General features: G+C 45.3%; 1 protein-coding gene across 1 annotated transcript in view; it reads right to left on the reverse strand.

Moving 5' to 3' along the window:
- Trim14 (tripartite motif containing 14) overlaps positions 1-12108 on the reverse strand; it is a 34933-nt gene that overhangs the window by 16957 nt on the left and 5868 nt on the right. The window contains exon 3 of the mRNA XM_045160122.1: positions 11719-11814. Within this exon, the coding sequence (XP_045016057.1) occupies positions 11719-11814 (96 nt within the window). The remainder of the gene's footprint in view (positions 1-11718; positions 11815-12108) is intronic.

Consider the following 12108-nt stretch of genomic DNA (forward strand, 5'->3'; position numbering starts at 1 on the left):
ATAAGCCCACCCCCAACAATACGCTCCCTCCAGGAAGCATTAATTGCCAAATCTCCATCAGCTGGGCACCTAGTAGTCAGAACACCTAAGTTTATGGGAGACACCTGAATCAACCCACCACCGCTGGGAAGATGGCTCAGTAGATAAAGCCTGAGTACCTGAGTGCAGATTGCTAGAACTCAAATAAAGCCAGATGTGTAAGCATTTGTAATCCCAGTGCCTCTATGGTGAGAAGAGAGGCAGAGACAGGAGAACCCCCCAGAAGCTCATGTGTCAACTAGCTTATAGAATGCAGTGGTGAACAAGAGACCCTGCCTCAAACAAGGTGGAAGGGGAGGGCTGACACCTGAAGATGTCCTCTGAGCATGAGTTGCGCACACATTGTACACATGCACACACACCCCAAGTCAGAAAAAAAAATACAAGAAAAAAGAATGCAGTAGACCATATGGGCTTGCATGGAAAACTCTTCAAGATACTCTGGAAAAGGAGGAGCAAATTGCAGAGTGATACACACACAATACCGTTCATGTAACATGGCACAAACTCCATATGCAAGTGCAGTGGAAATATTAGTGGTGGTCTTGCTGGGGAAGAGGGGTGGGGTTGGAAGATGGTGAGGAAAGGCTCTTACTTTGTACTTTACGCACTGTAATTTTATTTTATGTTTGTTTTTTATTTAAAATTTTTTGTTCATTTTTATTTATTTAGTTGAGAATGACACAGAGAGAAAGACAGAGAAAGAAAGAGACAGAGAATGGGCGCGTCAGGACCTCCAGCCACTGCAAACAAACTCCAGACACATGTGCCCTCTTGTGTATCTGGCTACATGGGTCCTGGGGAATCAAGCCTCAAACCGGGGTCCTTAGGCTGCACAGGCAAGTGCTTAACTGCTAAGCCATCTCTCCAGCCCCTTATTTTTGGTTTTTCAAAGTAAGGTTTCGCTTTAGCCTAAGCTGAATTGGAATTCACTATGTAGTCTCAGGGTGGCCTCGCAGTGATCCTCCTACCTCTGCCACCCAAGTGCTGGGATTAAAGGCATGTGCCGTCATGCCTGGCTCTTATTTTATTGCTGAGAGAGGGTCTCATGTGGCTCAGGCTGGCATCAAACTCACTATGAAACACAGACTGACCTTGAATTTTTGCTCCTCTTGCCTTCACTTCCAGCATGCTGGGATTATAGTCATTCCACTAAACCCAGTTTATAGAGTTCTGTACTATACTATTGTTTAGTTATCTAAAAATTAGCACGTGCTCCTGATTGATTGATTTATTGATTTTTTTTGCCATTTTCATTTTTCGAACTTTATTATGGAAAGTTTTAAGCCCACACAAAAGAATGAGTACCACGGTGAACGCCTGTTTACCCATTGTCCAGTTTCAATAACCACCGACTCTGTTGTTGCTGTTTTTGTACATGCTTTCCCACTTCTGTATGTTGCAGTATTTGAAAGTGGAGTGCAGGGATTTATTGATTTTTTGAGGTAGAGTCTCACTCTAGTCCAGGCTGACCTGGAATTCATTATGTAGTCTCAGGGTGGCTTCGAACCCATGGTGATCCACCTACCTCTGCCTCCCAAATGCTGGGATTAGAGGTGTGCACCACCATGCCTGGTTTACTTATTTATTTTTAAAGTAAGGTCTTTTTTTTTTTTTTTTCTCTTCGAGGTAGGGTCTCACTCTGGCCCAGGCTGATCTGGAATTAACTTTGTAGTCTCAGGGTGGTCTCAAACTCACAGTAATCCTCCTACCTCTGCCTCCTGAGTGCTGCGATTAAAGGCATGCATCACCATGCCTGGATAAGGTAAGGTCTTGTTCTAGCCCAGGCTTATGTGGAATTCACTATGTAGTCTCAGGCTGGCTTTGAACTCATAGAAATCTTCCTTCCTCTGCCTCCTAAGTGCTAGGATTAAAGGCATGTGCTACCATGCCTGGCTTCATAATTCTTTCTTTTGTTTTATTTTTTAAAAATATTTTATTTATTTATTTGAGAGAAAGAGAGAGAATGGATGCACTAAGTCCTCTAGCCACTGAAAACAAAACTCCAGACACATTCACCATCATGTACATCTGGCTTACATGGGTTCTGGGGAGTTGAACCTAGGTCCTTAGGCTTCGCAGGCTATCTCTAAGCTATCTCTCTAGCCCTTCCTATTTGTTTTTATTTTTAGTTTTTTGAAGTAGGGTCTCACTCTAATTCAGACTGACCTATAAATTTACCATATAGTCTCAGGGTGGCCTTGAACTCACAGCACTCCTACCTCTGCCTACCAAGTGCTGGGATTAAAGGTGTGTGCCACCTCACCCGCTGTTTGTTTTTCTATGAGGTAGGGTCTTGCTCTAACCCAGGCTAACCTCGAACTCAGAGCAATCCTCCTATCTCAGTCTCCTAAATGCTTGGATTAAAAGTGTGTACCACCACACCCAGCCATTATTATTTATATCATGAAAATATAAACAGAAAATCATTTGGAAAAACAATTTATTTTTTGATTTTTCGAGGTAGGGTCTTGCTCTGGCTCAGGCTAACCTGGAATTAACTATGCAGTCTCAGGGTGGCCTTAAACTCACGGAGATCCTCCTACCTCTGCCTCCGAGTGCTGGGATTAAAGGTGTGCACCACCACGCCTGGCAAAAACAATTTTTTTTTTTTAATGAGAGATAAAGAAAGAGAGAGAATTGGTACATCAAGGTCTCTATCCACTGCAGCCGAACTCCAGATGTGTGTGCCACCTTGTGTATCTGGCTTATGTGGGATCTGGGGGCAGGGGTTGAATATGGTCCTTAGGCTTTGCAAGTAAGTGTCTCTACTGCTAAGCCATCTCTCCACCCCTGGAAAAACACAGGCCATCATTTTCCTGAGTCCAAACATTTGTATGACCCATAACTCCTATACAGGGCCAAACTCTTCTGTGATACAGTGCTAGATTTTTTTTTTTCCCCTAGTGTTGGGAATCAAATTCAAGGCCTTGGGGATGCTAGGCTAGCCCTCTCTACTGAGCTATATCCTTGTGATGGTTTGATTCACTCAGGTTTCCCCCATAAACTTAAGTGTTCTGAATGCTAGGGTTCCCATCTGATGGAGATTTGGGGATTAAAATGCCTCCTGGAGGGAGTGTATTGTTGGGGGTGGGCTTATGAGTGTTATAGCTAGTTTCCCCAAGCCAGTGTTTGGCACACTCTCCTGTTGCTATTGTCCACCTGACGTTGACCAGGGGTTGATGTCCATCCTCTGCTCATGCCATCATTTTCCCTGCCATCATGGAGCTTTCCCTTTGAGCCTGTAAGCCAAAATAAACTTCTTTTTCCCACAAGCTGCTCTTGGTTGGGTGATTTCTACCAGCAATGTGAACCTGACTCCAACAATCCTTAAAACAAAATTATTTATATATGTATTTATTTGAGAGAGAGAGAGAGAGAGAGAGAGAGAGAAGGAGTGCACCAGGGTCTCCAGCCACCGCAAACTAACTTCAGATGCATGTGCCATCTTGTGCAGCTGGCTTATGTGGGTACTGGGGAATCAAACCTAGGTCCTTTGGCTTTGCTGGTAAGCACCTTAGCTACTATGCGATCTCTCCAGCCCATATCCTCGATTTTATTTTTCTTTCTTGGCTTTATTTTTCCGAGGTAGGGTCTCACTCTAGCTCAGGCTGACCTGGAACTCACTCTGTAGTCTTAGGCTGGCCTCAAATTCATGGCGATCCTCCTACCTCTGCCTCCCAAGTGTGGGGATTAAAGGCATGCACCACAATGCCCGGCTTTTTTTTTTTCTGTTTAAAAATATATATTTTAGGGATGGAGGGATGGCTTAGCAGTTAAGGCACTTGCTTACAAAGCCAAAGGACTTGGGTTCGATTCCCCAGGACCCACGTTAGCCAGATGCACAAGGGGGCACATGCGTCTGGAGTTCATTTGCAGTGGCTGGAGGCCGTGACATGTGTCCATTCTCTCTCTCTCTCTCTCCCTCTTTCTAGGTCAAATATAAATAAAATATTTTTTAAAATATATATTTTATTTATTTATTTTGCAAGCACAGTTTGACAGAGAGAGAAAGAATGGACACTCTAAGGCCTCTAGCCACTGCAAACAAACTCCAGATGCATGTGCCACTTTGTGCATCTCTCCAGCATCGCCCTCTTCCCCCCCCCCATTCCTTGTTTTGTTTTGTTTTTTTCTAGCCCAGGCTGACCTGGAATTCACTCTGTAGTCTCAGGCTGGCCTTGAACTCACAGTGATCCTCCTAACCTCTGCCTCCCAAGTGCTGGCATTCAAGGCATGCACCACCACACCTGGCTTGTTTTTTGTTTTTTAAAACAATAATTTACTTGTTTATTTATTTGGGAGGAGAGAGTGATTACGGGCATGCCAGGGCCTCTTGCTGCTGTAAACTAACTCCAGATACCTGTGCCACTGTGCATCTGGCTTTATGTGAGTACTAGGGAATATAGAACACAGGCTGGCAGGCTTTACAAGCAAGTGCCTTTAATCACTGAGACATCTCCCCTGCCCTTGGGTTTATTTATTATTTTTTTGAGTTAAAGTCTTCCTCATGTAACTAGGCTGGCCTTGAGGTCAGTCTTCCTGCCTCTGCTCCCATGCACTGATTATAATAGGTCTGGGTCACCACACACGGCCCCATGGGCTTTTGTTAGTGGAATAGTGTAGTTCTCATACGTGTCATCAGGTGGTGGCTAATTTCTGGGGTCAGCTTGTCCTGTGGCCTGTGGCCTGTGGATTGGAGAGTTTTCAGCTGGCCTAGGAACCCGTCTGCCTTTGTAACATGGCTGCAGAATCAGTGAGCCTGGCCACGAGTGGATCTTTATTGAATGACCAAAGGAAGGACAGAAAATATGTTCCTGTCTGCAGCCATACCACCCGAATGTGCCTGATCTGGTCTAAAGCTAAGTATGTTTGGGCCTGGTTAGTATTTTGATGACGGAAAATATGTTCTCAACCCCAGAGTAAAGAATGCATTTGGAGGTAACAGAGTAAAGTAGACCTTTGTAAACAGAACAAGAGGGGAAAAATCTCCCAGCCAAGTGGGCTTTTTGAGCATAGTTACAAAGATCCATTTCTTAAAATGTTTTTATTTGTTTGAGAGAGAGAGAGAATGGACATGCCAGGGCCTCCAGCCACTGCAAACAAACTCTCGATGCATGTACCACCTTGTGCATCTGGCTTACGTGGATCCTGGGGAATTGAACCTGGGTCCTTTGGCTTTGCAGGCATCTGCCTTAACCACTACGCCATCTCTCTAGCCCATCAAGAATATCTGAAAGAAGCTGAAAGACACTATACCCTGTTGTAAAAGTCAACACACAAATAACTGCTGGGAGCGCCAGCAAAGAAGGTGCAAGCAGGTTGAGGCTCATGAGGGAAAGCGAGGGAGGGAGAGGGAGGAAGGGATGGAGGGAAATGGAGAAAAAGAATTCTGACAATGAGGCTGGGGAGGTGATTCTTGCTTGCAAACCTTGCCTGCTAGGAGTTCAGTTCCCCAGTACCCAAAGCCAGATGCACAAAGTGGTGCATACATCTGGTGTTCCCTTGCAAGAGGCTCTGGGCCACCCATTCTCTCTCTGCTTGGAAAAAAAAAAAAAATATATATATATATATATTTATATTTATATTTATATTTATATTTATATTTATATATATATTCTTGCTTGGTGGAACACTAACCCTAGCACTCAGGAGGCTGAAGTAGGAGGCCTACTGGGAGTTCAAGGCTGGCCTGGAGCTAAAGAGTGAGTTCCAAGTCAGTCTAGGATAGAGTTGAGCCCTGCCTCAACAAAAGGATCTCAAAAATACAAAGTGGTAGAGACCTGGCCTACCATGTGTGAGGTTCTGGGTTCAGTCCCCAGTAATATATATCAACAACAACAAAGAAGAATTCTGATAACAAAACAAGCAAATCTACTTCTGATTTGGGTCACATTGAGTTGAAGTGAAACATGAAACCGGGTCCCAGGCTGAGCTGGCTGGATTTGGGCACTAGGCTGGACGGGCTGGTGGCCTGTGAGCTCCTGATGGGGTCTACCTGAGATGGGCCTGAAGAATATAGTGTAGTATAGAGTATGGGGGAGAAAGAACTTGAGCAGCCAAGAAGCCCGGTGAGGGACGATGAGGGATTCTGGGAATGGGCTGCTGGCTGCTATGTGACCCCCATCTCCAAGTCCTTTGGAGAGGAAGGGGCCTGGGAGAAGAAAGCCGGCCTGAGTTACAGAGTGAGTTCCAAATTAGCCTGGATGAGTCTGCATTTGTGGTATAGTGGTGAGCATAGCTGCCTTCCAAATTAGCCTGGATTAGAGTGAGACCCTGACTCAAATAAATAAAAGAAACAAACAAACAAACAAAAAAAGGGCTGGGGAGATGACTCAGCGATTAAAGGAACTTGCTTGTAAAGCCTATCAGTTGGGTCCAATTCCTCAGTGACTACACACATCCAGATGCTCAACATGGTGCAGATATCTAGAGTTCATTTGTAGACTGGAGAGATGGTTCAGTGGTTAAGGGCGCGCTCTTGCAAAGCCTGTAGGACTAGGTTCAGTTCCCTTGTACGAATGTCAAGCACATGCACAGAGAGGCACAGTGCCTGTAATTTGTTTGCAGCAGCAAAGAGGCTGTGGCATGCCCATTCATTCTCACTTTCCCCAACTCTCTTTTTCTCTTAAAAAAACATATTTTAGAATTCATTTGCCCCTGGAACTTCCGCATGCATGCTCTCTCTCTCTTTCTCTCCCTCTCTCAAATAAATAAAATTATTTAAAAAAAAAAAAACAAAGGGAGAAGGCTGGAGAGATGGCTTAGCGGTTAAGATGCTTGCCTGCAAAGCCAAAGGACCTTGGTTCAATCCCCCAGGACCCATGTAAGCCAGATACACAAGGTTTGTGCGTCTGGAGTTTGTTTGCAGAGGCTAGAAGCCCTGGCGCACCCATTCTCTGTCTATCTGCTTCTCTCTCTCTCATCCTATCTCTCTCTCTCTCAAATAAATAAAAATTAAAAGAAAAACTAGAGAGTGAGAGAGAATATGTTGCCTCAGCTAGGCTTGAACTCTTACACTCATGCAATCCTCCTGCCGTAGCCTCTCGTATAGCTGGGATGATAGGGTTGTATCACTTTGCCTGCTTTAGGCGCTCGCATCAATTTAAGGACCTTTCAGTACTGATAGAGTATGAACATTCTAAACCTAGTTAGGGGTCTCTGGATTCAACAGACAGCATCCAGCCTCAACACACACACATGGGGGCTGGAGAGAATGCTTAGTGGCTAAGGTGCTTGCCTGCAGAACCTAATGACCTGAGTGCAATTCCCAAGTACCCATGTAAAGCCAGATGCACAGAGTGGTGCATGCATCTAGAGTTTGTTTGCAGCAGCTGGAGACCCTGGCACACCCATTCTCTCTGTCTCTTTTTTTATCTCTCTGCTTGCAAATAAATAAAAAAAATTATAACACACACACACACACACACACACACGCGAGCTGGGGAGTTGGCTCAAAGGTTGAAGGCTCTTGCTACCGAAGGCTGCTGTTTGGGTTCAGTTCCCCAGTGTTCATGTAAAGCCAGATACACAAAGTGGCACATGCATCTTGAGTTTGTTTGCAGTGGCAAGAGGCTCTGGCATGCCCATGTTCTCTTTCTTTCTTTCTTGCATGCACACCTTCTTATTTTCTATTTATAAAAGCATCAAGCAGGACACGGTGGCATACGCCTGTAATTCTAGCACTTGGAAGACTGAAACAGGATGTAGTGGTTTGAATTAGGTGGCTTCCTAAACTCTTGTGTTCGGAATATTTGATTTGGCTGGTGGCAATTTGGGAATTGGAGCCTTGCTGGAGGTGTGTTGTTGGAGGTGGGCTTATGGGTATTATAGCCAGCTCCCCCTTGCCAGTGTTTGACACACTGTCCTGCTGATGTTGGCCAGGAGGTGATGTCCAGCCTCTGCCCATGCCACGTTTTCCTCTGCCATCATGTAGCTTTCCCTTGAGTCTGTAAGCCAAATAAACCTCCTCCCACAAGCTGCTTTTGGTCAGGTGCTTGTGTCAGCAATGAGAAAGTAACTGGAACACAGGAGAACTAAAAGTTGAAAGTCAAGATGAACATGATGGCACATGCTTGTTTTTATTCCAAGGATAACATGGTGAGTTTCAGACAAGCTTAAGCTATATAGTGAGACCATATGTCAAAAAAATAGAGCCAGGCATGGGGGCACATGACTTTAGTCCCAGCACTCAGGAGGCTGAAGTAGGAGGATCACTTTAAGTGTGAGGCTAGCCTGGGCTACAGTGTGAATCCCAGGTCAGCCTGTGTAGAGTGAGACCCTGCCTCCGAAAAACAAAAAAAGAAAGTAAAACAAAACAAGGGGTTGGGGAGATTGGCTCCACAGTGGCTAAGAGTGTTTGCCATGCAAGCCTGAGAGCCTGAGGCTGCCTGAGTTCAATCCCCCAGCACCCACATAAACTGCTGGGCATGGCCACGCATGCCTATAACCTTATCCCTGTGGGGTGCAGAGACTGGAGAGTCACTGGGGCTCACAAAATGCAGCTCCAGGTTCAGAGAGAGATGTTGTCATAAGGCAATGCATACATGAATGACAGAGGACAATGGTCTTCTCTGGCCTCTACATGTATGGCACACCCATCTGCATCCCCCCCCCAAAAAAAATAACCTCTCACTTCACAAGATTTGGGAGATCCAGGAAGACAGTGTTGTTCTGTCAGTCATAGAATACCAGTCTGAATAGAAATCCGGACTTGTGGGGGTGGTGGGGGTGGTCCTGGGTTTGCCCTGCTACCCAAATCACCTCCACAACCAAACTCAAGGCCAGCCTGGGCTACAAGAGACCCTATCTCAAATAGCCATGTATAGTGGCTCATGATTATACTTTGAACACTGGGGAGCCTGAAGTAAGAGGGGAGGATCACCCCAAGTTGCAGTGAAACCCTGCCTCACAAACAAAACCAAAAACTACATATCTTATGTACAAATTTAAAAGTATAGCCGGGTGTGGTGGCGCACGCCTTTAATCCTAGCACTTGGGAGGCAGAGGTAGGAGGATCACTGTGAGTTCAAGGACACTCTGAGGCTACATAGTGAATTCCAGGTCAGCCTGGGCTAGAGTGAAAGTCTACCTCGAAAAACCAAAAATAATAATAATTAATAAATAACAGTGAATTATGAACTTAAATGTAAAATGTAGCCTTTGGCTTTGTTTTGTGTGAGACAGGATCTCATTCTATATAGTACTGGCTGGCCTAGAACTTGCATGTAGACCATGCTGGCCTTGAACTTGTGATCTTCCAGCTTCTGCCATTTAAGTGTTTGGATTATATTTTAAGATGGAGTGTTGGGCTGGAAAATGGCTTCGCGGTGCAGGCATTTGCCTGCGAAGCCAAAGGACCTAGGTTTGATTCTCCAGCACCCATGTAAGCCAGATGCACAAGGGACACATGCATCTGGAGTTTGTTTGCAGTGGCTAGAGGCCCTGGTGTGCCCATTCTCTTTCCATCTGTCTCTCTTCTATCTCTCTCTCTCTCTCTCTCTCTCTCTCTCTCTCTGCTTGCAAATAATTAATTAACTAATTAGTTAATTTTTTAAAAAGATGAAGTGTCACTATGTTGCCCAAGTATTGTATTGTGGGCTCAACTGATTCGTCTGCCTCTGCCTCCCAAGTAGCTGGGACTAGGTGTGTGCCACTAACACGAAGCTAAAATACAAAACTATTAAATGTAAAACTATAAAACTAAATATAAACTGAGTGGAGGCCGAGGCAGGATGAAAGCAGATTTAAGGACAATCTAGGCTATGTAGTGAGTAGCAGGGCAGCCTGGGCTATAAAGTTTGAGAACCCATCTCAAAACAAAATGAAAACCAAAAAAACCCAACCTGCCCAGTGTGGTGGCACAAATCTATCATCCCACACTTGAGAAGCAGAGGCTGGAAGATCAGAGTTCAAGGTCACCCAGGACTTCACAGCAAATGGGTATCTTATTCTAGTCACTGTGAGGAGGGAGCGTCTGAGAATGAGTGGAGAAAGGGGTCCAAGTAGAGTTCCAACAGAACGCGCCTCAAGGTGACTTAAAGCTTATTTATTTATTTATTTGAGAGGAAGAGAAAGAGACAGAGGCAGAGGCAGATAGAGAGAGAGGGAGAGAGAGAGAATGGTTGCACCAGGGCATCCTAGTCACTGCAAATACTCCAGGCTAAGATGATTTTTTCAGTCAAAATAGCAACTCACAATGCCAGCCCAGGATTCCCACTCAATACTCAAAAGATTCCACTTAGGTAAGCATGGTAGTAGAGGTATATACCCTGAGGAGGCTGAAGCAGGAAGGTTGGGTGTTTGAGGCCAGTTTAAGTTATATAGTGAGATTATCTCAATAAACAAACAAACAAACAAGCTGAGCCTGGTGGCCCAGGCCTATCATCCCAACTACTCAGAAGGCTGAGAGAGAAGGATCACAAGTTCAAGTCCTGCCAGGGTGATTTAGCTTGGATTGCATAGTGAGCGAAACTTTGTCTCAATAAATAGTGAGATTATGCTTCAAAAAGTAGTAGAATACAGTTTAGCATGTGCATAGCCCTGGGTTCAGTCCACAGTACTGCAAACATGCAAACAAAAACACTGTCTGGAGAGATGGCTTAGTGGTTAAGGCACTTGCCTGCAAAGCCAAAGGACCCAGGTTTGATTCCCTAGTATCCTCATAAAGCCAGATACACAAGGTGGTGCACATGTCTGGAGTTCATTTGCAATAGTGAGAGGCCCTGGTGTGCTCATTCTCTCTATATCTGCGCCCTCTCTCAAAACAAAATAAAATAAAATATTTTAAAAGGGGCAATCTGAAGATATTTTGTATTTATAGACCATATTTGTACTATTTATTTTTTGTTTGTTTGTGTGTTTGTATTTTCAAGGTAGGGTCTCGCTGTAGCCCAGGCTGACCTGGAATTCACTATGTAGTCTCAGGATGGCCTCGAACTCATGGCTTCCTGAGTGCTGGGATTAAAGGCATGTGCCACCATGCTCAGCTATGTTATTTCATTCAAGGCAGGGAAACCTTAAATTACCTGCCTGTTCTGTAAATTATTTTGCTTTGCTTAAAGCAACTGTGGGGGTGGAGAAGCAGTCCCTGTAAAAGAGGATAGCAGCTGATGCAGGACTGGGCCTTGGCAGTGGCAGTGTGAGGTCGCGCTGGTCTCTGCCTGGTGAGGAACGCAGGGGTGCAGGTCAAGGTGCTGTGTAGGGCCAGTTCTCCACAAAGCTGATGTGACGGGCCTCGGGGTCACTTACCTGCACTCATGACCCCTTCATGGTTTTTTTTTCTCATTTTTAAAATATGATATCTTTATTGGCTTATTTGAGAGAGAAAGTGGGAGATAGAGAATGGGCACACTTAGCCATTGCAAATGAACTCCAGACGCATGTATCACCATGTGCATCTGGCTTATGTAAGTACTGGGAATTCAGCCTGGGCCTTAGGCTTTGCAGGCAAGAGCCTTAACCACTAAGCTATCTCTCCAGCCCCTTCCCCCTTCATGGTCTTGCAATAAACTTTTGTGGTTTTTTTTTTTTTCCTCAAAGAGATCCCCTTATATTATTGAAGCCCCAAGTCCCCTTTGAGGTTGGGCCGGGTCTTCCCTGGGCTCCATACTGGCCGACAAGGGGTTATGAGGACAGTGTGGACATCTCTGGTGGAGTAGAGAAGCAGCAGTCACTTGCCTTGAGCCTCTCCCCAGCGTCTTCTATCTGGGCTATGTTCCCAGTGTACAGTTGCTTCTTGGTCACCAAATGCTCTGAACAGTCTTGGATGAGTTTCTGTACATCAGGGGGATAGGGAAAAAATATGGAAACACTGTCACAACCAGCTCTCATCTCTGCTCACCCGAGTTCTTTTTTAGTCGTGGTGCCTGAGGCTCCAAAGGTGGGGCGACTTGCCCAGAGACGCGTGGTGAGGTGGAAGCTGAGGTGAGATTTGGCCCCTCTGAGCCTGAGGTTCACATCCGGCATTCCTCCGGTCTGTGTCTGTCTGTCTCCTGCCTTCCAGCTCCGCTTTTCTTTCAAGACAGGGTCTCATGCATTTCAGACTGGCCTTGACTCACCATGGGCCTG

The sequence above is a fragment of the Jaculus jaculus genome, chromosome 1 (genome assembly GCF_020740685.1).
Source record: "Jaculus jaculus isolate mJacJac1 chromosome 1, mJacJac1.mat.Y.cur, whole genome shotgun sequence".
Classification (NCBI taxonomy): domain Eukaryota; kingdom Metazoa; phylum Chordata; class Mammalia; order Rodentia; family Dipodidae; genus Jaculus; species Jaculus jaculus.